General features: G+C 45.2%; 1 protein-coding gene across 4 annotated transcripts in view; it reads left to right on the top strand.

Moving 5' to 3' along the window:
• Window positions 1-21,995, top strand: part of CRB1 (crumbs cell polarity complex component 1) — an 828,623-nt gene that overhangs the window by 231,080 nt on the left and 575,548 nt on the right. For all 4 annotated transcript variants that reach the window (XM_085601839.1, XM_085601838.1, XM_085601837.1 and 1 more), the window contains exon 2: window positions 21,416-21,994. In XM_085601839.1, the coding sequence (XP_085457965.1) occupies window positions 21,416-21,994 (579 nt within the window). The remainder of the gene's footprint in view (window positions 1-21,415; window position 21,995) is intronic.

Here is a 21,995-nt window from a genome sequence, read left to right as displayed (position 1 = left end):
TTTCGGTTTGTTTTTAGGGACGTTTCAGCTTGTTATGACTTGACGTGCCTACGCTGGAAACTGGGTTTCCGGTAGCCCCTGAAACCTGGGGCAAAATGGGGAGGTGGTAGTGTTGTTACCCCTCTCCCTACTCACCTCTGTCTGACCTCCTGAGACTGGGACAGACCGACAGAGCTGAGACTAGGACAAAGTAGGTGGAGGAAAGGCTGCAGGCATCGCCGGAAAGATGCGCGAAGGACGAGTGTGACGCGAAGGATGGAAGGAGTTCTATACAAATGGCATGACAGGTACCTGCCTGCGTTTGTGTTTCAATGCTGTGCCCATCTCACTTACTTTAGTAACCACATTGTTTACCTCCACTGATCTAGAGTGACCTTTGAAATATACCGGTTTCTGTTAACCTATGTGTTGAATATTTCCGTAGATTTGGTAACAAATTGAGTTAAGAGATCGTTTGTATATTTTGCAGCCACCACACATGAGCTTCCGATGCAGTATAAACAGGAAGCAACTACAAGAATGATGTGTTGTAACAACAACAAACCAGCACACACGTTGCCAGCATTTGTGTGGTGCGTTCCTACCATTTATATGATTCTGCGGTGCTTTTGGAGTCTGTGCGCCCTTTCTGCTTAGCGTTGACTATGGTCAAGATTGTCTGTAGCGGTGTTTAAATATGAGAAACTTCGTTTAGAATATTGGTTAGTAATGGTTTGTGTGCTCAATGGATCAAATAGGCAATGCGGTATCTTGTTGGGAATCTTTGTGATGTTTGCTTATAAAGGTCTTTACTGAAGGACTTTTGCTCTTGATTTTGATTCCCATGGGTACTCGATTATTCAACTTGGGGAGACCGTCGTTTTGAGATTCCTTTTTACGTGAGTATATTGCTTCGATAAAATAGTGTGCACATGCAGTGTGAAATGTTTGACAGACAGCGGAATTCCATATTTCCCGAAACTTAACCCACATGCCCAGTAGTATTGGCAGAGTGTACAAGCCAGCGACTTTGTTAAAAGTACGAATAGTATGAGGAGCAGAGTGCATACTTGCCTCATCCCCAAATTATGTTTATTGGGGAGCAAAAGCACACAATCAATCTGAAGTCTAGCTGTTGATTAGGTAGTTAACAGTCTAATCCAGACAAAAAAAATTCCCATTGATTCCGAGTTACTCCAAGGTTGCAAATAGAACTGCAATTCAGTGCAAAGTCTTTTGGGTTGTAAAGAAATAATGACACAAGCATTTACAATGCAACGGTCTCGGCATTGTTAAAGTTCGAGCTATTGCTATTGCTCAGGGCATTATTTTTGTTTGTTTTTGTTTTTAACAATGTCGTTTATTTAAATGTTTTGAAAACAAAAACATAAACAAAAATAATGCCATAAGCAATGCCAATAGCTCTAACTTTACCAATGCCGAGACCATTGCATTGTAAATGCTTGTTAAATAAGTTCTTGATTTTACCGAACCAGGACTTTTTTCCTTCTCTGGTGGATCGTAATATATCATTTTCTCTTTTCTGTATCGCTAGTTTTCTTCTACGACTATTTTGTTTGTTTTATCCAATCGTAGCGCGACTCACACTAACGCACTAATCCTGAGCGTCTATGTCACTTTTGCAATTCTCCAATCCCAGCGCGACTCTCACTAACGCACCAATCAGGGGCGTCTACGTCACCCTGTAATTCTCCACTCCTAGCGCGGCGCACACTAACGCACCAATCCAGAGCGTCTTACGTCTCTTACTGACTGTCCAATCCCAGCGTGGTCTTTCTGACGTCAGCTTTTCTCGCTACTCCTGCTTCTGCTGACCCCTCCTTTACAAAATGTATCTGCAAACTTTTTAACATTCACTTTTTAACTAAAATTCTGTTAGTAACGACATAAGAAACTCCACCATTGTCTGCTTCGCTAACAAAGAGATAGTCTTGACCTTTCTCACAAGAATTCCGTCTTTCCCGAGAGCAGCGCTTACCTCTGCCCTACTACGGAATTATTACATTCGCCGATAAAGTAGCACTTCCCTCTACTTTACCCTTCTAGCAAGCATTAGCTAACCGTTTCTCTAGAAATAAAACACCTGTTGGAGACCAAATGCTCCTGAGAATTAAAACCAGAGTTTCACAATTAACCTGAATGCTATTTCATTTACACACATTAATACGGAAAATATAGTTCATTCGCACACAATCCTGTCTTTCCCGAGAGCAGCGAACAATCTGCCCTGCTACAGGATTGTTACACTCGTTAATAAAGTAGTACTTCCCTCTACTTTATCCTTCTAACAAGCTTAGGGAACACCTATTACCTTTCCAGTGATAAGCGTAATCAGAGTGCCTTTTGGACTCCTGGTACTTAAGACCAAAATTTCACAGGTGGCCTTCGCTACCCATACACTTCTTTCATACAGAAAATATCCCTAATGGCAACACACAACGATGATACCAAATCGAACCCAGACAATGCGTCGTGCAACTCCAATCGTCAAACGTTTTCCCTGTGTACCTACAGGGTACAACAATAATTCCGTCTTTCCCGAGAACAGCGAACAGTCTGTCCTACTATGGAATCGTTACAAACTTCCTACATCCCAGAAGTCGTCAAACAACATGGAACACAACGCAGCTCAACATAGAGTGTTAATACATAAACCAATACTTATCCAACATCCACAATCAATAATCAATAGGAAAATCAATAAGCAATAATGAAATCTATAAGCAATAATCACCAAACCAATGCAATAAAACCATCATCCTGCTACCAGAAAAACTGATCCAGTGTGAGACCGGAGAGAGAAAAAGAAGGAAATCCTATAACTATCCTCCCTGCGTCGCAGACCCAACTTCACACTAGCTCATTCACTCATGCAGTCATTGGTGGGGCCCATAACACCAACACTCCCACGTCTCTGACTCACAAGTCTGCACACAGGGGGGTACCTTATAACCTGCAGGGAAAGAAAAGTTATTTTACATAATATACATTAACATTCGCCACCTATAGATTCCTAATCCCAAACATCAAGGCACTCCACCTACTTGGTCGACGGACCAATTAGTTGGATTGGTTGATGGTGATTTAGAACCAGCTAAAACACATTTTAAGACTCAGAATCCTTTATTCTCTTTAACGAAAGACCACAAACTCATAATTTCTGTTAATCAATATTTGTTTATCTAAAATTTCATTGCAAATAATATTAGCAATGGTTTCATCAAAAGTTTTAGAATTTTCTAGATCAATTTATTTAAATCACAGGACATTATATTTACCTATTCTGGCTATCTGGATTTCTCTATTTCTTTGGCTCTGCATAACCAAATTAGCCGTTAAATTGTCCAAATAAGCAGGCCAAAGCTTAAGGTCCAAAAGTTCTTTGCTCAGCACGTCACAGTCCCAAAGATCGACAATGGACCAGAAGTCGTGCAAGCATCAGTCATCGTCTGTGGTGTCAAAGAGGGTATGCAGTTATAGTAACCGCCGAATGCCAACCCCTCCCTATTTTACTACTCTTTTTATAATAAATTTCAGGCTAACATGAAACCTTTTTTGGCGGAGAAAGTTTATGATTGGCTAATCGCAAACGTCCGATATTTGTTCATAATAATTTCCCATGGATTTTGCTGTTTCACTGCCGGAGATGACATCCTTATGTAACAATATTTCTTGGTTTGCTTGTATGATCCAATTGTTCATTTTAAACCGGTTTTTACTGTCCGAGGATTTGGCAGTCCACCAAGATCCTATCCTTGCCAGAGGATTATGGTGTACAGGGTTCGTTAGGAAGTTCACGGAGCCATCCGAGTCTGCGCAATAGGTATTGTGCTCACGAGACGGTGGCCACTTCTGAACTCGATTTCCGCCGCCATTTTGTGGTTGGCCCAAATGCTAACTTAAGCGAAACAAACACAAAAGAATAATTAATACAAAGAAATGATGCGTCTAATGTTATACCCTCACTAATCCCTTTATGTATTAGCATTTCCCTAGCTTATAGCGACATTTAAAGCAATAATATTTACCTTTTGGATCCAACCTAGAATGCAAACATCACGTAAGCAATATAAATCATGCGATATCTAATTACCACATATTAATATGCGTACGTATTTTAGTTATTTGTGTTATCTTGCCATGCAAATAGCAATTTCCCACGTGTAATTTGTGAATGCAAAGGTTAAGTTAGTTTCACACAGCAAACCGTTAGTAAAATTATAATCAGTAGGTTATATAGTTAAACTTTACATGCAAATAGAGGAGGTATACAAAAGTTTGCTCTACCTGTTCCATCAGCGGCATCGCCGCCATGGAAAGGCTTGAAATATCCATCATCATAATTTGGTGGACGGTGCCTGCTAGGCACCGCCACCATTTTATGGTCCCTGGTCCGTCCGCCAGGCAATCTGAATGATTGCTTCTGGCGGACAAGTGGCGGACGGTCTTTCCATCCGCCGCGGTCAGTAAACGATCCCCCCCCGCCATCCTAATTTGGCGGGGGGAAACTCGCGGACGGAAGGACCGCCACCTCATTGGTGGCGGTGGCAGTCCTTCCACCATCCTAATCGACCCCTTGGCCAGTAACCTGGCAATGACAATGGGTGTTTTACATACTGTACAGGGGAGAAGGTGAATACTAGTATGGGTTTATACCCTGGTAAATGTGGTATTAAACATACTTCAAACTTTGGCTATACATACTGGAGTTGCGTGAATACTGAAAAGTCAATGTTTGATTTACAAACTGTGCCTTTTGTAAGGTGGGGAGATGGATTCTTATGGTGCCAATATCTATCTGCGATGAACACAGGTTTTGTAAAATGCGCCCACGTTTTATATAGGTGCACACAAAAGACACACACACACGCATGCTTCTAAAATGATGCTAGAAATTGTGCGAGGAAGTAAAATATATATTTCAGTAGTTCTTTTCTGGCCTGGCTCCAGATCCTATCATTTTTAATCCTAGTATTTGGAAAATTATACTGTAAAATGCACCACTTAGTAGCATATTTTCAAAGTCATCAGTTAGTTAGTCAGTTCTGATAAATATATGGCTCTTATTTCAAAATGTTGCAGGCTTGCTTTTGATTCCCAGTCAAATCCAGTGTGTTGCTATGAAACTGAATAATTAGATAGTTAAACTGAATTAACAACCGTCAACATCTGGAACCCCAAAAAATAAATGTGTGCTTTTGTGTATAACGTCGTATATCCATAGTTTTTGTTAAATAAGTACTGCAATTTTATAGTGTTCTCTCTAATTACTGGGCAACATTAATTCTTTTTATATCATTCCATTTTTGTCATCGTTTCATCAGTGCAGCCTTTGGGCGCACATCAGGTCACTGGGGTGTTTGTGCACTGCTGTCCGCTCAATAATCCATGTTTTCGCGGCTTTAAGAGCCCAATATGTTGCTTGGGTTCTCATATTTTCCCTGCTCTCCAGCTGACTCTCTGCATACCTTTCTTTGTAGAGCTCGCCTTACTTTTTCGACATTTGCATTCCCGAGGCCATAATGTTCACACTTCACTGTGCTCGGATGTTAACTCATGCTAATGTGTTAGCTGTGCAACGACTCAGTCGTTTGCCTCCAGTCTGTGGCCAAGATGCACGTGCATCCACAGTGTGAACTAAAACTGTATTCCCAGTGAACGAGAGAGTGATGGCTAACGGCTTACAGGGTCGGCACGTTCATCCAGGCCAACTAGGCAGTCGCCTAAGGTGCCAAGTTAAGTAGGGCACCAAATTGGAGGAATACAATCAAAATGTTAAAATGTGCCCTTGTGGCAGCTTCTTTGGGGCATCCAATGCATGAATCGCTTAGGGCCGCCCTTGCTGCAGTGAGTCTAGGGCCGTCCCTGACTACTCGTGTAGCAAGTCTGAATGTAGCGGGAGGCAGAGGAGTACAGCACTACTCTACGGGAGTGAGCTAGAGAGAGTTAATGTGGAAAAAGAGGGGAATTAGGGAAAGATAAACGCAGAGATAAGTAAAGGTGGACAACCAGAAACTTGAGAAAAAAGAAAGATGTAAGGTAGAAAGAGAGCAAAATGAGAAGGGGTAGAGGAATGTGTCGGGTAAAGAGAGGGGTGAGGAAGAAAAAAAGGTAGAGTGGTGAAGGATAAAGCAAAAACAGGAACTTGTAGGACATCTGAAATAGAGGAAGAGGCGAGGTTATAAGGAGGTAAGTAAAGTTGTGTGATGGAGAAGGATGAAGAGACAGTGAGATAGTGGAAGGTAGATGAGGTGGAGTGGGTGAGCTGAAACAGAGAAGACGGTCCAGAGAGTATTATGTTTGTATGTGAGAGAAGAGTTAATTATAGCGTAAAATAGGTAGAAGTAGAGTAACAGCGGAGCCATAAAAGAGTAATTTATTTAAAGAGGGGAAGGCAAAGGAACAAAGGTATGAATGAAAGAAAGCAGTGGTGGAGAGGTGAGGTAGTGAACTAATGGCGAGGTAAAATGAAAGGTCTCCAAGTCAGAGAGAGCTGGGGATGGAAAAAGCGAGGCAGAGAGAGAGGTGTGAGGGAAAGAGTTAAATGCGAGATTGGGGAGAGGTGATGTAGAGAAACATTAGATATAGGATGCAAGGGGTAAGATAATAGAGAAGGGGAGGGTGAGGATAGATATCAGTTGCGTGAGAAGTGAAGTAGATGGAGGAAAGATACAAGCAGTCTGATGGAAAAAGTGCTTTGAGGTACAGAGCGAGGGATGTTGTCCAAAGAGCTGCGGTAGAGAGGGCTTTGAGACTGATTCATCTAGAGGTAGGTATAGAGATTGACAGGAAAAATCAAAGCAGAGGGGTAGCAAACGATGGAGTTGAGAGAGAGGTGAGGTAGACAAAGGTGTGTTAAATAGGGCTGAGATCAAGAAAGAGGATATAGGTACATAGAGCTGTAGAGAAAGAGAGAGGAGGTAGGAAGTAGAGGAGAGTGAAGTGACACAAATATTATTTTTCAATTTAATTCCCACCAGTTGCTTGAGAGTGTGAGAGTTAAGGTTGGGCAGGCCAGGCATGCACACAAAGGGCCAGATCTATCAACAGTTTGAGCCGGCGCATAGTGCAACACACATACAGAGTGATGAAAATGTTAACATTGGGCAAATCATATGGTTTGTACTTAATGCTACCTTTCCAAAGCAACACACATGCAAGACTCGTGCAGACCTCTTTGCACTATGGCGCAAAGGTTTGCGTGTGATTCAAGCAGCCAAATTGTGTGCCTGCGCTTGCAAAGAGAGGGGGAGCACCATATCTCATAAGATATGGCACTGTCGTGCTCTCTCCCCTTCATATAACACAGCAAATTTGGATGCTGCCTTGAATCCATTAATAGTAAATTTGGCCCCATGTTAAGCATTCTCAGCTGTCAGATTAGAAAAAGAAGCTGTTTTTTATGAGCACAGTATCATGGCAGAAATTTCAACTGTGGAAATTATAGAGTTCCTCTCCCTGGGGAACGTCCCCTTAATGCACTGCCAATATTCCCAAAAGAGGGAGTGTTCACATTAATCACCAGTTCAACACGTTGATCGATTTTCAATGATGTTATTTATTTAAATAATACATTCTTGTTGGGTTATCTCCATCCGTCCCAACTTTTCATCATTTCTCTTTGTTTCACTTTAGCAATTTTTAGTTTGTGATGTGCATGAAGATTCATTCACAAATGTAGATCAGCCGAATGCATTTCGGGCTGGTGTTGCCCTTCATCAGGGGATAACGATTCTATAAAGAAATATGAGTGCGGTGAAAACGCGTTCTAACAAACAGGCATTGCATAATCAATATGATACTGACTGAAGACGGATACATTGACATAATTCTCAAGAGAAATAGGAAATCAAGTCTAAGATTCCATGAAACATCACTAGCACTATAGGTCTGTTCATTGAACTCCAATCCAAGGGCCCAGCTATATCATGGGGACACAAACTTTTTGAAGTGTAAAAATTATGAAATAGGGTGCGACTAAGAGCTTCATTGCTGGTGGCAGGTAGTAGAATAAATGTGCAAGTTTGTGGGGGGACTATGAGGAATGTAGTGCTTTTGGGGGGTTTAATTCCATAGCATACTCCTCTAAATTAAGCCCCTTGTCTCTTTGATTGGCCATTGAGTTTATGGAGTATGATTTCTGTGGCATACTGTGCCTGAGCAGCCTCCTGGAGTTAATCTTGATTGTTCGCTATCAATAACCTTGTAAAGTCAAATATAGAAATGGTGTAATGTGATTATTCATTTGAAATTAAACAGCATTTGTTCACCAGTAAAGAACTGCCATATCCACCACAAATGTTGCTCACCAGCCACTCACAGTCCCCAAGACCAGAGAAAATGTCTTAGAATGTACTTCAGTCCCTCCCCACCTATCTGGAAACATTGTGGTCACAGAAAAATTCTCATTTAATCACGCAGTTGTGGGCATTGGCCACTGGCTAATGCCTGCACTCCTGCTGTTGGCTGACACTGAGAAGGGGTATAAAGGACAATCTGATTCTTTGCACCACAGGGATTCCTTTATTTTATTTTTAGCTCGGGCTGCTCAGTTGGAGGCTTTTTTTTTTAAAATGACGATCAGGACACCGGGCGCGCTGACATAATTTCTGAAAAGTGGAAGTAAAATGAGCTGATAGGCTTGTTTTACTTTCATTGCATCATTGCTCAGGGGGCATACCTCAGCCCCCTCAAGCACTGATTGAGGTGGGGCAGGTATCTCTGGAATGAGGAGAATCTCAGGACAGCGATCACCAACTAGCGATCCACCCGCTAGACAGCAGGGATATGGGGGAGTGGCCCCTTAGGCAAGGACTTGTATTCTTCCCCACCTCCCCAAAAATTCCAGTCTTTCTACCACCACTGGGAGGTGCATTAGGGTGATTACCCCCAATTTGCCTCACCCCCCCCCCCCCGGGGAGGGGGGACTGAAAGCCCACTAGACAGCAGGAATAATTTGATAGAAAACAACATGGCTAGGGGTGAAACAGTCTTTCTGCCTTTACCTTGGTGCAGAAAATACACTAGATACCATTGAAATATTAGGGAAGAAAACATACGGGTTGCCCACCATTGGCTTGACCATACCCTTACCTCAAAATAAGGGCACTGCAGTCTTTATGCTCCCCCAGAAAGCAGATATGGGCAATTCCCCCAATATGACCCCGGGGGCAGAAAGCCCACTAGACGCCATGGGTTGCATTCATGTAGTATTATTTGGGGAGGGAGCCGCTTAGGCAGGGACCCGTGACCCCCCCCCCCCCACCCTGGGGCCAAATAGACTTTCTGCCATGACTGGAGCTTGCTTAGGGTATTCACCCTCAATCTGCAGGACTGCATTATGCACTATTTTGGGGGGCAAAGCTCCCTTGGCATGGGCCCTTGCTCCCACTCTCCGGGCCCAATAGACTCTCTGCTCCCCCCAGAGGGTGGCTAGGGTCTTCACTCCCCCTCGGGGTGGAAGCAGAAAGCCCGCTAGACACCAGGGATAGTATATATGTAGTATTGAGTGGGGCAGTGGCAGTGTCCCTTAACTGCTCGGCGCTACGCAGTGTGTGGGCAATTTCTTTTAATATTTTTAAACTTTGCTGGCATTAAGGTTCTTTTATAATTAGTGCATACATTTTCTTGGAGGGGGGAGTGTTGGTGGCATTTTGCAGTCTTACCTTTCCCGGAAGCCTGGGCTCAGTCTTCACTCCTTCCCGCCTCGGTCCGACTCATTAACCAGTACTGTTGCGCATGGAGGGCAGGGAAGGGAGGGCCAGGCACTTCCGCTTTTACCGGTTAGCGGTCTAGTTGCAGGGAGCTTGCAGAAATAAAAGCCGCATGCATCAGCGGCCGCACAGCGGTCGCGCGCAGCAGGCCCATCTGCGGCTGGTCGGGGCCCGCGCCGGAACACCTTGTGGTTCTGGAGCAGGGCTACAGTATAGCTCCCAAGAACTACATGCTCTCTGCCCCGCAATGGCCGACTTGTGCAGGCACAGCATTGAAGGAGGATGTAAGAACTGGGACTGCAGGTACTGCAGGTTTACGTCTAGCGCTGGGTGGGAGGCGAAGGAGGCGTGCTCATTTTTGAATTGCTGCCTACTGAACTGTAGATCACTTAGGAAGAACAGAATGGAGATTCATGACCAGCTTTTAGATGGCCAAGTAGACGTGATGTTTCTCTCCGAGACTTGGCTGGATGAGGATTCTGCGCCAGAGATCCTAGAGGCACTACCCAGCGGTTACGCAATCACCAGGATTGATAGGAGCTCTGGGAGAGGGGGTGGGGTGGCGATTATATTTAAACACACCATCCAATGCTCCCTAGAGCCGGTCGCTATTTCAGATAGCGAGGCTGGTCTCTTTACTATCAGGGTGGCCATGAATTACATCTTGAAAGGGCTGCTGGTTTACAGACCACCTGGACCCCCCACCCGCTTCTCCCCTAGCCTGATAGAATATCACACTCAACTAGCACTGCGATAGGAAAAACGTTTAGTGCTTGGCGACTTTAATATGCATTTTGATGATGCAAAGAATGTGGGGGCGGGGGATGTTGCCGGGGGATGTTGCCGGGGTTAAAGGAACAGGAGAAATCCAAGAGGGAAATAGCATGCCGGAAGTGGGCTGGCATTTCTCAAGATAGGTTTAACAGTGCTCTCTCGCTGGGTGGGTTGCCGGGGGCCTTAGATGTCGAAAGCGCATGCGAAAATCTGGATGACCGCATTTTGGAGGCACTGGACAGCACCGCTCCCTGGTCACAAAAAATGCGGTGAAGAGTACAAAAATCTGCTCCCTGGTATAACACCACCTTGAGAACTGCTAAAGCAGACTGTAAACGCCTAGAGAAGCGGTGGAGGAATGACTTCTCGGACCAGGTTAGGAGGGAGTATAAAGTCACTCTGAAGAGCTATCATGGGCTCATTAGAAGGGCTAAGGCAGCCCACTACCAGGAGAGAATTGGGGCGGCGGAAAACTCGGCAAGGGAATTGTTCAGGGTCTACAAGGAAATATCCTCCCTAGCAACAACGGCAGTACCAGCAACTGGCTCAGAGGAGTCGTGCAACCGTGTGGCGGATTTCTTTGCAGATAATTTGGAGAAAATGTACTCCACCTTCCCGGACTCTGCTTGAGTAGGCCATTAGACCGCGGGGGAAGCAGGGAACGTTCTAGAGATAGAATGCATTGGTAGATTTACCGTTCCCCCTCCAGAGCTGTTAACTAAAATCTGTATTAGTGTCAAATCAGGCTCTCCAAGAGACCCTGCTTCCCCTAAAGTGCTGGTAAGGAGCATCGCAACTCTTGAGCCATGTATTAGACACCTCTTGGAGTTATCTTTTAGGACAGGAATAGTACCAGTTAGATGGAAGGAAGCAGTGGTCCTTCCGCTACCCAAGAAACCGCACATCAGCCCAGATCAACTGGAGAATCTGCGTCCAATCTCCTTACTCCCTTACTTCGCAAAGGTTGCGGAGAAAGTGGTAAACATGCAACTTACTGGGCATATTGGGAAATACAATCTCCTGCATCTCCCTCAGTCGGGTTTTCGGGCCCTCCAATCGACGGAATCAGCCCTGCTACTCGCCACTGAAACCATTAGGAAATATGTGGACGAGGGACAGACCGCGGCCTTAATCCTGCTGGATTTAAGTGCCGCCTTTGACACTGTTGCCCATAATACCTTGTTGCAGTGTCTGAGGAAAGGAGGGGTGTCTGTCAGTGCATTGAGCTGGATGAAATCCTACTTGTCTGAGCGCAGTTTTCAGGCGAGGCAGGGTTCTCATTGTTCCAAAGTCATCAAAGTGAAACAAGGGGTGCCGCAGGGATCGTCCCTGAGCCCGACCCTGTTCAATCTCTATGTCACGCCGTTAGCGGAGATTGCAGATGGGTTTGGGATCAGGGTTGTGTCCTATGCCGATGACACTCAACTGTTGGTTTCCCTGACACAAGCACAGGATACGGCAGCCTCCAACTTCGTGGCATGCATGCAAGATCTTGCATCATGGATGGCTAATAACTGCCTGAAGTTGAATGGCAATAAGACCGAGGTGCTTGTGGTGGGGAAGGCCCCGTCGGTGTGGTCATCGGCATAGTGGCCCCAGAGTCTGGGACCCACCCCCACGCCCTGCGCTCAGGCTAAGAACCTGGGGGTTTGGTTGGACACTAAGCTCTCCTTTGAGTACCATACCAGGTGGGTAGCAGGGGCCTGTTTCGGAGTCTTGAGGGGCCTTCGGAAAACTCTGGACATGCTGCCTACTGCAGCCAGGAAGACCATGGTGCATGCCCTGGTGACATCACGCCTTGATTCTAGTAACATACTGTATCTGGGTGCCACTGCTAAATGCATGCATACACTTCAAGTCATGCAGAACGCAGCAGCCCGGCTGGTTCTTATGCTTCCGAGGAGGGCCTCCTCGAAGATGGCGTTGGTTTCCCTCCACTGGCTGCAGATTAGGGAGAGAGTCCTGTTCAAGGCACTGTGCGTATGCCACAGTATCATTCACGGGACGGGCCCATCCTACCTGTTTGATTTACTTACTCTCTACTCCCCAACACGCCAACTAAGATCATGGGGGACGGGTCAGGTGTGCCCCCCTGCCATTAAGAGAGCTAGGATGGGCGGCCGCTCCTTCAGCTTTTTGGTGGCACAGCAATGGAACATGCTCCCCATGAGCCTCTGGTTGGAGGGCTCGGAGGGTACCTTCCGGAAAAATCTGAAAACGTATCATTTCCCCCCTGGATAGACATGCCTGGGTAGGATAGGGTGTAGTTCCGAGGCAGTTTTTTGCACCGCAGCGCGGGGACACACTGGCAGAGTGTAACCAGGCGCTTTACAAATGTGCTTATTATTATTATTATTATTATTATTATTATTATTGTTTGGGAGAGTGCCTCCCTGGACATGGGTCCTTGCTCCCCCGTCCCCAGGGCCCAATAGACTATCTGCTCCCCCCCGGGGATGGATAGGGGTATTCACTCCCCCAGGGACTGCATTTATGCTGTACTGTTTTAGGGACAGCAGCTCCCCTGGGTATGGGCCCATCACCCCCCCATCCTGGGGCCCAATAGACTTTCTACCCCGACTGGGGTGGGTGAATATGGATATTCGCCCCCAATCTGCGGGACAGCATTTATGCAGTATTTTTGGGGAGTGCACCCCTCAGGCATGGGCCCATCTCCCCTCGCACCTGCACCACTGAGGGTGAATAGGGGTATTCACCGCTAATCTGCACCTCTGGAGTGGGGCAGAAAGCCCACTAAAACCTAGGGCCTGCATTTATGCAGTATTGTTGCAAGGAATGGCTCCCTCATCCCCGGGGCCCAGTTGACTTTCTACTCACCCTGGGGGGTGGATAGGGGTATTCACACCAAATCAGTCTCCTTGGGTGGGGGCATAAACCCACTAGAAATGAGGGACTGCATTTATGGAGTATTATTTGGGGGGAGTGGCCCCCCTGAGCATGGCCCCTTGCTCCCTTCCTGGGGCCCAACATATTTCTACTAGGGGTATTCACTCTCCCTTGGGGGGCAGAAAGCCCATTAGACAAGAGAGACTGCATTGAAGCTTTATATTTTCAGGGAAAGCGGCTACCCTGGGCATGGCCCAGCCCCCCACACCCACACCTTAGGGCTCAATAGACATGCTTCCCTCCCACTTCAGGGCCCAATAGACTTTCTGCACCCTGGAGGTTGGACATGTGTATTCACCCTCAATTTGCCCCCCTGGCCCTCTTCCTGGGGCCCAAGAAACTTTCTGCTAGGGGTATTAACTGATTTATGCAGCATTTGTTGGGAGAGTGCACTCCCTGGGCATGGACCGTTGCTCCCTCCCTGGAGTCTAATAAACTTTCTGCTCTCCCCGTGGACTGGAGCAGGGTATTCACTCCAAATCGGTCTTCTCGGGGAGGGGCAGACAGGCCACCAGACACCATGGACTGCTTTTATGCTGTAAGTTGTAGGGGGTAGCGACTCTCCTGGACATGGGTATGTGTTGCTCCCACCCCAGGGTCCAATAGACTTATTGCCCCCTGTGGGGGCGTAGGAGGGTTTACCCTGAATCTGCCACCACACGGGGGGCAGAAAGCCCAATCGACCTCAGGGATTTCAAAATGCCACCAAAACAAACAAAAGGATGTGATGGCCTACCCTGGCATCAGCCCATACCCCCACCCCAGTAAGGGGCAATAGTGTCTTTCAGGCCCTCCCGGGGGCAGATAGTGGTTTATCACAAATGGGTTGCCTATGGGATTAGAAAGCCCACTAGACACCAGGGTTTTTGCTTCTAGAACAAAAGAAAAGGGTGCATGTGTTGCACTCTGACATTGCCTATACCCCTACTCCTGATGGGGCAAATCAGTCTGGGTATCTTTAACATCCCCATGGTGTTGGGGAAAAAAGGGTACAAACTTAGGGGCCGATTCCAATGCCGGACGGACTCAGGTCCGTCCGACATGGGTCAGGCGCCGTAACTGTCTGACCTGCTGTCGTCGGTTGCGGCCCTGCAAGTACGATGCGACCGAACAGGGTTCGGTTGCTCTCGTATACTTCACAATGCAAGCATGCATTCCGAGCAGAATGCATGCTTGCATTGTGAAAAGCAGGGGTGCAGTTCATCCCTGCACCCTGTGGCCGGCACCCCAAGGTGCCTGCCACCGGGTGCAGGGATCCACAGAGGGGCACCATAGGTGCCCCCAGGCCACCATTCGGCAGCCTCGCACCCAAGGGGGTCCTACTGGGGCCCCAAAGACAGTTTCCGACTGCCTTTTCGTGCCAGAAAGACCGGCACGAAAAGGCAGTGATAAACTGCCATCGTACTCCCTCGGTCGTAAAGAGGCGGCTGGGGGAGTACTGAGGGATTTCCGGACGGCGGACGGGCTCTCCGAGCCTGTCGTCAGCCATCCGGAAATCCGAGTCGGATTCCTTTCCGACCGAGCCCATCGGAATGGCTCGGTCGGAACGGAATCCGTCCGACACGTTCCGATTCGGTCGGAAGGGCTCCGACCATCGTTCGGAGCCCTTCCGGCTGAAATCGGAATCGGCCCCTTAGTGTTGATACCTTATGTGAAAAAAAAGTTAAGAAGACCTAAGAGTCAATACCCACAATTGCCCAAAATGTGCTCAGCACTGTGGTCAGCAGTTAAGGGGTTAGGGTAGGGTGCACCACAGAAAAATCTTGGACAACAACCATACCACCACTACCCCGTCCACTGTTTCTCAGTGGCATGCACATCTATGTATGTCAATGAAGAATGCTGACTCTTGACTTGGCTTGACTCACGCGTCACAAAATCGTGAAATCAATATGGCGGCGTGGCTACACATATCTTCGGTCAGTTTCTAATTCATCACGTGTTCATCCTAGAAGACATCTCTCATATTCTACATAGTTGGGCCACCTTGGAGTACCTTCTAGGCCTGTGTGTGGTACATTTATGAGCTTCAGAGGTAGGAATTAGAATAGCACAGTGTGTGAATACATTTTTTTAGAAGTATGTTTGCAGACTGAAAGTTTGGATTCTGTAAGTGCCAACAAAGCCTTTCATCCTTACAGGGTGACTTAATAAATACGAATAAACTGCAAAGTAGTATCCCTTTGTCACTGTGCTAAATGGCTGTAAGGTGTGAAGTCGTACACGTTGACAAAAATATTCGATATGTTACTATTCATATTATAGTTATTATTATTCATGAATACTGATATCATCTGTTAATACTTCCTACATCTTTTCCATACTTCAGATATGTTGTGATGTCAGAAGTAATCTGTACTAAAAAAATTACATCGCAGCTAGAGGACAGTACAGGTGACTAATGACGTTAGGTGAGGGAAGAGAGTAAGCCAGCCTTGCATGCTGTCTGTGTTCAGCAGCCCTGGGGTGAAAAATAAAAGTTAAACCTGACGCTGTCTTCTGGATAAATTGTGTGATTGCTGGCGGGTATCAAAAAATAAATACATGTCTGTAAATAGACCGAAAAAAATGATTCCTGTGAAAAGGAGGGCAAACCCCAAACAAGCGATATCGGCCAAGTGGCCTCTTGCATGTCTGACAGCTTTAGTAAGTATTATTGGCCTTTTCGTCAGCAGCACTGTGGAGGCTAGGAATGTTAACCCCACACATGCAATGGAAGTAGTGACGTGTTTCCGAATGCTAAGAGACGGTGGCTAAAAACCTATGAAAGGCTGAAGATGACAGGGCTGAAATTTACGCATGTGTCATAAGGAATAAAATACAAGTTGTCTCAAGTTCCATCCTGGAAATATACAAAATATAAATCCAGGGGGACTTCCATTTTGCACATAAGTGCAATGTGGCAGCCATCTTGGAAATACATATATATATAAAAACACGCCAAGGTGACCTGGACGTTATTTTTTGTAGTTCCAAGATAGGCATTGTGTTTTATCGACACCACATATGGTGACATCTTGGAATTATAGAAAATATCATTCTAAGATGTCTGGCCACTTCTGTAGGCTAGCCAATGCTGGTGCAATCTTACAAGCACTGGCAAAGCCATTAGTTGAGAGTGTAGAATGGCAGACAAGAGGAGGGATAGAATGTGGATGACACTAAGCTGCATCAGTGCTTGGTGTCTTGGGAGGGAATAATATTGAGGCATTGTTGTAGAAGCAAGAGGAACAGAGGATGACTGAAGGTTGGGGAGAAAGAGATGGGGATAACAAGGGAAAGAACACAAGCTAGTAATGCGCAAGTGAAAAAGAGAGGGGAGAAAGAGGAGCAAGACACCCACTTAAATTGAGTGCTAAACTACAAATGGGACAAAAGAAGAGAAACGAAGAGAAAATAAGAGTGACACCTAGGTGGTCCAAAGGCGGAACAACCACAAGTATAAGGAGGAAATCCATTAAATCAGAAACCGGCACTTGAAATAGACAGAAAAGTTATCCAGTCATGGGCAGACACAAATCCCACGTTAAGTGTTTATAAACGTATTTGTTACACTGCTGCCTATTGCAAACAACTAAAGTTATCCGAAGAAACATCAAAAAAAGTTGGTTGAAAGTAGGTCATCTCCTGTAATGTGTAAGAATGAGTTCCACATCAGTAATTAATAATATTTCCAAGGGTGTGTTTATGAACTCCTCAGAGAGCAGTCATCATGTTCGCCTCTCTGCGGCAATTGCCTCCACATTCAAATATCAGCTCTTTCAACATTCTGTAGCTTACGGTCTGGGTAGCTCTGTTGTATATTGGTGACATGAATACAGATGTATGCATTTTCGTTTTATTTCCTGAAACTTTGGAAATTATGATTGTCACATAAAGTAATTTATAGAGAGATCAATAGAGTTTGGGCTGGTGCAAAAAGCTTTACCCACCATGGCTTTCCCAGTGAAATCTTGGAACTACCACGTGGTGGCGAGAAGTGCCTTGATTTGCTGAAGCAGTGCACAATTGATATCCAGAAGCAGTCATAAGAAGGCCCCTTACGATGAAGAAATCTGAGTCGTGCAAAGAGATTTGAATGTAATCTGCCCATAGGCAAACCCTTGACCTCTTTCAGTGTTTGCTGGTTGACTCTGGTGAGCTCAAGTTGAGTATGTACTTTGTAGCTTTGCTTTGTATGGGTTGGAGCTTGTTGGTAGGCCAAGGTAGAGGGAGTTTGCATAAGTTTAGATGGAATGGCTGCTTCCACCAAAAAAGATTTAAAATTAAGAGGGAGGAATGTATTGAGATTTGATTGATGGGCTGTATTTTGTTTGTGCAAGGCTTTTTTTTCTCATTGATTTGTCAGTTAATCCCCTTTATCTACTAATGCTAATTGTAATTTGAGAAAAACATATTAACCTGCTATAAGAGCAAATAGTGTAACATCTATGCAAGTGTAAAGTGATATCTGGCTGTGAATTTTGAAATGGTTCTACTGTCCCATCCCAGATGAGGCGTGTCTGTGAAAGAAGCAATCACATTAGGCTGCACGACAGGGATCAGTACTGAACTAGCTTGCGTTGCGCTGCATGCGTGACAAGGGGATGGTATTTTTCTTTGAAACCCACAGCTCACAATTAAGCGGAACCATCTAAATCCACCAACATAGCTTTAAAGATGACTGGAAAAGAAAAATCCCTGTCCTCACAAGAGTCTGAAGAGCTGTGTGGATGCTTAGAATCTAATATTGAACGAAGGCTCATCCAGATGAGTCAGAGCCAGCAGTCGCTGTGGATTGTAAAGAGCCCTCACCCTCCACTGACTATTGTTATTACTGTCATTAGAGATGGACTCATCTATGTTTAGACATGAAACCAGACTGGAGGGAAATGGAGCTTCAGGCTAAGGCATATAGAGGACAGTGATCCAGAATGATCACAGCACAAGCATCTCTAAAACAATGTAAATGTTCTCCTTAGCTTCTCCAATTTACTTGGTGTTTGGATCCCAAATGTCTGCTTGCTTTACATCCCACAATCATTTTCCCCCTTTGGGACTCCAGTATCACTTATGAGAAGTATTGCTATGAATTTTCTCTTAAATAAGTAATCAGATTAGGCTTTTCTCAAACATCAAAGATCATTTTTGCTTAAATGGCTGGTTCTGATAAATGAATACAGTGTTGTTGACCGTCACAATTACTAGGCTATCAAAGGATGCGATTGGTGTAGCTGGAATGCGTTCTCACCCACAGTCACGTGTTTCAATTAAAATAAGATAACATTGAGCATGTTGTTCCCCATGGATTAGCACCAAATGAAAGTAGTGATCACTCCGGTTCTTATCTGTTGGAGGAACGAATGAAAGCAAACAGAGCACAGACATCACCTGAAGGATTCATTGCACTAGAACTGATAACTAACCACCACCGGGCCTAGCAGAATAAATGGGTTATAAGTACCTTTATCTAAATATAATACCTCTTCTTCTGCCTCTAAAGATACCCTTGCCACCCCTAAACCCACACCAACCCGAAACTTAAAATACTCTTGCCACCTAAAGACCTAAACCCACCCTAATATATATATATGATACACTTACCTGTAAAATACTTAAATTTTCGTTGTAAAGGCGTGCGTGGTAAAGGCATATTCATTGTAAAAGTTTGCGTGGTAATGGCATGCATGGTGCCGACCATGTTGTAAATGCTGTTCCCTTTTTAATACTGCACACGCAGGCTTCAATGGTAGGCCTGAGACCAGTTTTACAGGGCTACCTAAGTGGGTGGCACAATCCGTGCTTTAGGCCCACTGGTAGCATTTAATTAACAGGCCCTGTGTATGTGGGGTAACACTTTTCTAGGGACTTACAAGTAAATAAAGTGTGACAATTGGGTACAAGCCAATTCCACCAGGTTTAGGTTAGAGATAGAACAAGTACTTTAGCATTAGTTAGTCCTAGGGCCAACGAAAACAAGATCACTATAAATAGGAGGAGTGAAGGCAAATAAGTTTGGGTGAAGACAACTTGAAGGCTGACGGTCTAACAGAAGCTTTTAGTGTCTCCACTTTCCAAGAGTGCTCATAAACGCAAGCATACACATGCATAAATGTCACTTAGCATTCAATTACATACGCATAAATTCTTTCCAAAGTGCAATTGCACTTGCTAATTTTTTTTGTCCTCTAGGGAAATACTTCCCCATGGATGGAGCCCTTGAGTTATCAGCCACTAATTCGAGGGAATGTTCCCCGCCCATTCCCTTCCTGAGAACTGGTTTGCTCCTGCCCTTAAGGAGTAAATCAGTGGCCATTTCCATACTGGAAAGGGCTGATAAATTTGTGAAAGACCAAAAACTCACAAGTTTGTTGGTATTCACAAACATTCCAAGACATACCCTCTCTGCAAAGGCCACTCCCCACCCAAGACAGCATGTTTACTCACACATAATATTCTAGGGAAATAAATGGCTCTGGCAAGGTAAATTCACATCTTGTGAACAGTGTAAATCTGCATTCCTAATTCAAACAATATGCATGTGTAATTTAAACGTCCTTCTGTGAATTGAGCCGCGGAAGGTTCCGTCAGTGCAAAGGAAAGTGACATGGCACAGAGGGGATGTAATGAAAACAGATGAAAATATCAAAGAGCCTCTTGATGTAGGCAGACCCTTTTGAGATTGATTGTAATCGCCTGCATTCAAAGCTGTCTTTCAGTGTATAGGTGACAATTTCCAGTGCCTGCGATTGACCCTTTTCAATTTCATCATGGAGTCCAGACATGGTGTGGCCATTTAAGCACCATGGACAGATAGACACACACGCAGTTGACCTTTTCAAGTTCGTAATGTGTGGTTCAAGGTTCATAAATGTAGTACTTGTGCTGCACAACACCTTGCTGAAATCCTTTGTGATTTGACAGTAATTTTCATTAATACTTCAATTACTTTGGTGTGTCCACAAAGGTAAACTCAGCATAAACAGATGTTTACGACTGCATTTGCCTGAGTTATGGCTAACAGGAATTTCCAAAAAGATTTCTGGCAGGCGTAAGTCCCTGACGAATCCGGGAGATCTCCCCTAAACAAGTGTGGAGAGGTCTGCACCCATAAATTCCCCTCTAGGATGAGAAAGAAATGCACCGATCCCATACTTGATTAGGCTGTAGTGGAAGGAGTTTGTTGAAAGTATGTGCATCGATAAAAGGATTGGATTAGCGAAAAGGAAGCCTGTCCTTAAAACCTATTGTTTTATTTATATCAAGGAAAGAGTGGTAGATGTTTTCTATCCCTGTGAAAAACCGGAGCAACATTTTTAGTACAGGAATTAAAATGATTTTAAAACATCTATACAGTTTGTAAAGGATTATTAATTGCATTGTAGTATTTTGTCTGTGGAAATTGCTGATGAAAAATTGAGTTGTATACTGAATTTTAATTGTTGTGACCTGATCGGCTGAAACAATAAATATTGTATTTGTATTTTGAAGGAGTTTCTCCCCGAGTTAAAATATTTTCCTAGCAGAGAAACAAAATGTGCATCTGTACCAAGTACTCCACCAGGAGGAACACTGTACAGAGGGAATACATTCCCAACAAGAAAATGTGGATTGTTGCGCCCCTCTGACGTTTTGACAAATAAAAATATCACCAACACCCAACCACTTTCCTAATCTCAAGACAAACAGTTTTATAATTAACTCACAAGTCAGCATCACATCCTTTTTCCGTGCCAACAAGCACTCGTGAGGATGTATTGCCTGTTTACATTGAAAGAAATGTCAGGGTGTAGATGTAGGAAAGCACGAACGACAGGTAGGCCAATACTCCGGATCTATGCATGCTGTTACTTGCGTAATACAAACGTTGCACACTCCCTACTCTTGGCCTTGCTTGCATCACATTTATAATACATCTCAGTTACACATATCTGTTTATTGTTTTCTGTACTAAAAGCTCCTGGGCGTCGCTTCTTCGTAAAACTGCTTGTTAGGCACTTCTACCCTCTCCCTAATGAGCATTGTTTTTTTTCTCCTTGTAGGAACACTGTGTGTGAGAAATGACTCCAGGTGCCTGGGCGACTTCTGTCAAAAGAACGCTATTTGCGAGGAAGGCTCAGAAGATGGAACCTGTCACTGCGGAAGAACATCAAATGGTGCTTTGGTAATAAAGTGTGACAGAGATCCCTGCGCCTCTGATCCCTGCCCACAGAACACTACCTGCTTCAGCACTGCAGGGAATCTAAGCTACACCTGCCAGTGTGGCCCTGGGTACACCGGCAATGCTTGTCAAGGAGCTGTCAGACTCTGCGACACTAACCACTGCTGGGGCGGAAGTCAATGCGTGGTTGGGCCAGCCGGCCCCTTCTGCGACTGCGCGGCCGGGTACACGGGGGCGCTCTGCGAAATCAACATCAACGAGTGCCTGTCCAATCCTTGCCACAATGGCGCAGTGTGCCTGGACCGCGTCAACGGGTACTCCTGCTTCTGTGTCCCCGGTTTTCAAGGCAAACACTGTGACATTGAAGTGAATGAATGCGTTTCTGAACCCTGTCAAAATGGGGCTACGTGTATCAACAAAATAGGGAGCTACGTCTGCATTTGCCAGCAGGAGTACACCGG

The sequence above is a fragment of the Triturus cristatus genome, chromosome 4_2, assembly GCF_964204655.1.
Source record: "Triturus cristatus chromosome 4_2, aTriCri1.1, whole genome shotgun sequence".
Classification (NCBI taxonomy): domain Eukaryota; kingdom Metazoa; phylum Chordata; class Amphibia; order Caudata; family Salamandridae; genus Triturus; species Triturus cristatus.
Note: the sequence above shows the minus strand (reverse complement) of the source record. Positions and strands in the feature narration are given on the sequence as shown.